Consider the following 5,223-nt stretch of genomic DNA (forward strand, 5'->3'; position numbering starts at 1 on the left):
TCTCTGCATCATGACCCCAAACCCCCCCACTCTCTGCAGCCTGAGGCCTCCCTGGAGACACACTGCTGTCAGATCCCCTCTCTTAAGCTGATTAGAGCAGAGAGGACGTGGCTGAACAGATGCCATCAGGACCACAAGGGTGACTGGACACAGGAAGAATGCAGAGAGGGCAACACAGAGCCATCCCTCCTGTGTCTACTGTGACTCTGAGGGACATGGAGAAGGGCTGAGGGCTGGCCACTCCCCCATATGCTCCATCAATCTGGCCTCAGCCCTGACTCTGTGAACACTGCAACGTGCCCAGAGACCCCTCGTGGCACTGAGGACCCCCAGGCTTGGCACTCCTCACCTGCAGCTGCCCCAGAGGTTTATCCCAAGAAACCAGTTATCCCCTCTGTCTCTTGGGGGTAAGAGCCAGAGGTGGTGCTTGAGGAAAGGAAGGAGTGCAGGATGAAGCAGGGTGGCTGTGTTCCAGCCCCTCGGTACTCTGGCTTCACGTGGGTGGAAGTCTGCTGGCTAGTGCCCCCTGCTGCAGCCCCTGCACACACAAGCAGACACAGCTCACAGCACCTCTCCATTTTATTGAAGACAAATCCCTCCCCGACTGGCAGAACCCAGCACCTCTCCATCCACTGAGCCAAAGTCCTGCTCTGGAGGGTGGGGGGTATTCCTTGGACACTAAGCCTCCCCCTTGGTGCCCTGGGCTTCCCAGCATTGTTTTTGCTCCTGCTTTACTCAGCCTTGTTCCCTGGAGGTAAGGATGGAGGCAGGAAGCAAGGATCTGCAACAAGGATCCCTCACCCTTAGGCAAGGCTTTCTGGGGTCTACAACTCCCAACCCCTCTCTGTCAGGAGATGGGAGGGCTGGAGGCTGAGCTGATCCTGAGGGGGGTTTGTGGGCTGGGGCATGGTTTCTCCTCCCATTCACCTCCGCTTTGGGCATACCTGTGCATTCCCTCATGGAAGATCCCTCCTCAACCTAAAGGTAGCCCCCCAACCACCCATGGCAGAGAATCACCGCTCTCCAAACCTCACCAGGGGCAGCTGGAGCAGGGCAGCATCCCACCCCCCCACCCCTCCCCACCAAGCTCCCCAACCCCACACCACCGGGATGCATCTGCCAAGCCTTAATGGTAGTGGTTGTTCATGTTGTTGAGGTGGGAGGCTGCCATGGCACTGAACGGGGCCGAGGGCTGGAGACTGTGCCCAGGGTAGAGAGATGGGCTGGAGCCGGGCCAGTAGGAGAAACCAGCGGGCGTCACCCCGGAGGTCATGAGGTTGAGTTTGGAGATGCCCGAGAAGGGCAGAGGGGCCAAATTGCCCTGGAATTTGTAGAGGGTGTGATCGGGGGCAGCGGGTTGGCAGACCTGTGCCAGACCATGGAAGTCGAACTTGTAGGCGTAGCGCTTGCCATGCACCTTGGTCATGATGTTCTTATCGTAGTAGTAGCGCAGCGCCCGGCTCAGCTTGTCGTAGTTCATGTGGGGTTTGCTCTTCCGCTCGCCCCAGCGCCGCGCCACCTCATCAGGGTCGATCAGCTTGAATTCGCCATTGGTGCCCTCCCAGGCGATGCAGTTGAGGTTGGCCCGGTCTGAGAGCAGCTCCAGAAGGAATTGCCACAACTGGATCTGCCCACTGCCTGCCCCAGAGAGGTCAGAGCTCCCGTCAGAGCAGGGGGAGCAGGAAATGTCCCAACCACCTTCACCGCTGCCTTGCTGTACCTTCCCACTTCCCAGTGGGCACCCGCTTGCTTGGATACTCAGCTCCAGTGCTCCTGTCTAGTACCCAGACCCATCCCAGCACCATATTTCTCACTTGCAATCTGTCCCAAAATGGGGCCGGTGCCATAGCACAGCTCTGCCCATCTCCAGGGACAGAGATCCCTGCATGGATAGTGATGTCATGGTGCAACAGTGCTCTGAGCTGAACAGATGAAAGAAGAGACCAGAGCACCGAGCACGGGGTAGGACAGGTTGTGGATTTGTCAGGTACAAACATTCCTTGTTTCCGGGTGAAAACTGTTTTCTCTGAGGACATTGCACCTCCAGACTACACTGAGGATACCCAAGATGCCCCTGTGCCCTGCTGGACGCTGGTGCCCAAAAGATCCTTACACACACTGGGTGTGCCCACGGTGAGGTACATGAGCAGCTGCACAGAGGGCAGGACAGGAAGGGTCCCAGAGCCCTGGGGTGATGAGTATGGACAGCTGCCCCGCAGTCCCACACCCCATTTCTCCCACACTCACACCTATGCAGCTCCCCCTGAATATCCCTGCTCACATCCCCAGATCCAAGGAGCAGCCATTCCTCTTCTGCCCTTGTCTGTCAGACCCCACTCAGACATTCCGACCCAAGCAAGTGAGCCCAGGTTTTTCCAAGGCTGTGCCTTTGGCACAAGCCCTCCCACACCTCTGCTCTCTGCACTCCTTTGTGTTCCTCCTTCCCCCGCAGCCTGGCACTCGCACCTCACACAATGCCCTGCAGACAGCCAAAGCTCAGCGTGGGGGCTGTGATGTCCCAGTCACCTCTGCTATCACCTGCAGAACGTAACGGGGGATTTCTCATCCCTGTGCCGCATTCACAGTCCACACCCCATCCCCACAGCCCTCTCTGCAGACTTCTGTGCAAGCCTGATGTGTGAACCCCATGGCGTGCCCCACCCCACACAAGCAGCCAGGTGGGGTAGCAGGGTTTCATCCTTCCTCTGCACCTTCCCTTGCAGTGACCCCAAAAGGTCTCTCCTCACACAGTGCGTTGTGCAGAGCACAGCTGCTCTGAGTCCACAATGCAGAGGCAAAAGAACACCCTCAGCCCCAGCTTTACTGATCTGCCACCCCTCCAAACCGTGACATCCATCCCTTTTACAGGCAGGTGAAACACATCCCAAACACTTGGCGCCCACCTCACATCACCCCTATGTCCAGTGTGCTCTGGGGCTGCTCCCCTGCATCCCTGGATGGCTTTTCCCAAAGGATGGGTGGACTCCATGAGATCCATCCTCTTCTAGGCATCCCATGCCCTGGCTGCAGCAGGTCCCTCCCTGGTGGTTCCCTTATTTTCCCACTCCCAGAATGGGTTCAACACACCCAGAGCACTGTGTGGACCCGAGTTGCCACCCCACTCCTGTGCACTGGGATGGTTGCTGGGACCTCAGCTCCCAGTGAAGTAGCCCCAACCCAAGGCAGCAGGCACCAGGGCATCGTGTCCCATATGGGAAGCCACAGTGGATGGGACATGCAGAGGGGAAAGTGCCCCAGGGGTCCATGCTTCAAGAGGGTCCCAGGGAGAGGGGCAGGTTCCTGGGACGTGGAGCAGGGAAAGGGTTGGGTGTTCTTACCTTTCTGCACACCCGGGTTGAGGGATCCCCATGCCTGGCTCTTGCCGTCTTTGAACAAAGTTTCCCCCACTGGATCTGTGGGGAAAAAAGGGGTGCAGGTGTGGGGAGGGCTGGGGCCAGGAGGGACTGTGACCTCCCGGCTGCTCCCCCTCTCCCACCTCACCGCTGTGGTGAAGCCAGGAAACGCGTCCAGGAAAAAGGAAATCCGATTTCTGACAGAGCCGGGGAAGCTTTTATATAGGAATAGAAAATCCCGCAGGCTGAGGTAGGGAGATGGGAGGGAGAGAGGGGAGAGGGAAAGAGGTGGATGGGGTGGAAGGATGGGTGGGTGGATGGAATAGCGGAGAGATGGATGGATGGGAGTAAAGGGAAAGTGTCAGGGAGTGGGGAAAGGGAAAGAAAGAGATGGATAAAAAGGGTGGTGGGTGGGTGAATGAGTAGATGGGTGGTTGGATGAAGGGGTGGATGAATGGGTAAATGGATGGATGGATGGGTGAATGGATGGATGGATGGATGGATGGATGGATGGATGGGTGGGTGGATGGAAGGAGGAAGGGAAGGGAAGATGAGAGACAGATGTGGAGGGGCAGCTCTAGTGGGTAAGAGTGGGAAAATGGGCTGATGGAAGAAGGGATGGTGGATAGACGGAGCGGACAGAAAGGACGGGTGGGTGTGGTGGGTGGATGGATGGAAGGATGGGTTGGAAGGATGAGCTGGAGGGATAGAAGACTGAATGGATGGAAGGGCAGCAGAATAGCAGGTGGGTGAAGGATGGAAGAAAGGAGGGAAAGAAGGAAGGAAGGGAGGAAGGAAGGAGGGTGTGCGGGTGTGAAAGGCTGCAAGAGCAGAAGGGATGGTGCGTGGGGAAGGCAGGGTGGGTGCCGCAGGTGCCGGGGCAGGGCGGGGGCCGGGGGTGCGCTGTGTTGCGGGGGGGTCCGCCCGTACCTGGCAGGTACATGTTGAGCAGCAGTGGCACCGCTCCGGCGCCGTGTCTCATGGCAGCTGTGGGGGCGGCCCGCGGGCTGCATGTTTTAATATTCCTGCCCCTATTATTATTATTATTATTCCACTTTATCAGGGAGCAGCTGATGGCGAATAAATGGCAGCGGGACGGGCAGGGGACGGGCAGGGGCCGAGGGAGGCGGGGAGGAGGGGGAGTTTCCAGGCAACTCGCAGGGGCTCGGGGCCCCGGCTCCAGCAATTTCCTCCGCTGTAATTAAAGCGGGCGCTGTCCCCCCACCCCCACCGCTCCCCCCCAACCCAGCCCGCTATCGGGCCCGCATCAGACTTTAATCACGGCCGCGGGTTTCTATGGAGAGAGGCTCGGGCCGTTTCCTGCCTCTTCCGCCTCCTTAACTCTTCGCAAACACGGCGCTGCCATCCCGGCTGCGAGCAGAGCTCGGACACTGCCTGGAGACCGCCGGGCCACGGCCCCCCCCCTCTGGGTTCTCCTGGCTGCACGCTGCCCTGCCCCTGCATCACCCTGCTCGGCATGGTCCACTGCCCCGTGCCCCGGCACTGCCCTCCCCAGCACCCCGTGCCCCCGCGGTGTGGGTAAAAGCGGGGTCCCACCGTGTCCCCTGTGCAACTGGGGGGATCCCAGAGCTCGGGGGAGGATGAGCTCAGTGCCAGGCGCTCAGGGCACTGGGATGTGGTTTGGCTCTGGCGCTCCCCTGGTGTCCCGTTATGCAGTCCCTGCTGCACGGATCAGTTCTCATCATCATTAACGTCTGTGCAACTGGGGGGCTCTGTGACACCCACACCTGCACGGCCGTATCTCCATCAGCCTGTGGGAGGCTCTGCCGGCTACTGAATCCCAGAGCTGGTGCTGCCCAGTTTGGCACTGGGAGAGAGGTGTTCCAGGTGCCTCCAGTCTCTGCAAGCA

General features: G+C 59.3%; 1 protein-coding gene across 1 annotated transcript; it reads right to left on the minus strand.

Moving 5' to 3' along the window:
- Nucleotides 1-561: 561 nt before the first annotated feature.
- FEV (FEV transcription factor, ETS family member) lies at nucleotides 562-4,542 on the minus strand. The gene is made up of 3 exons (XM_015869235.2): nucleotides 4,284-4,542; nucleotides 3,339-3,413; nucleotides 562-1,638 (listed from the first exon to the last, which is right to left on the minus strand). Exons 1-3 carry the CDS (start codon nucleotides 4,333-4,335, stop codon nucleotides 1,127-1,129), a joined length of 639 nt encoding a protein of 212 aa, XP_015724721.1. The 5' UTR covers nucleotides 4,336-4,542; the 3' UTR covers nucleotides 562-1,126.
- Between the last annotated feature and the right edge of the window lie 681 nt (nucleotides 4,543-5,223).

This window comes from Coturnix japonica, chromosome 7 (assembly GCF_001577835.2).
Source record: "Coturnix japonica isolate 7356 chromosome 7, Coturnix japonica 2.1, whole genome shotgun sequence".
Taxonomy (NCBI): Eukaryota; Metazoa; Chordata; class Aves; order Galliformes; family Phasianidae; genus Coturnix; species Coturnix japonica.

Excerpts from the sequence above, each read along its gene's own strand:
- FEV (XM_015869235.2), bottom strand. The coding sequence starts at position 4,335 with ATGAGACACGGCGCCGGAGCGGTGCCACTGCTGCTCAACATGTACCTG. Across the intron at positions 3,414-4,283 it reads GCTCAACATGTACCTGCCAG|ATCCAGTGGGGGAAACTTTG; the intron begins GTACGGGCGGAC and ends TTTTCCCCACAG. Across the intron at positions 1,639-3,338 it reads CAACCCGGGTGTGCAGAAAG|GCAGTGGGCAGATCCAGTTG; the intron begins GTAAGAACACCC and ends TCTCTGGGGCAG.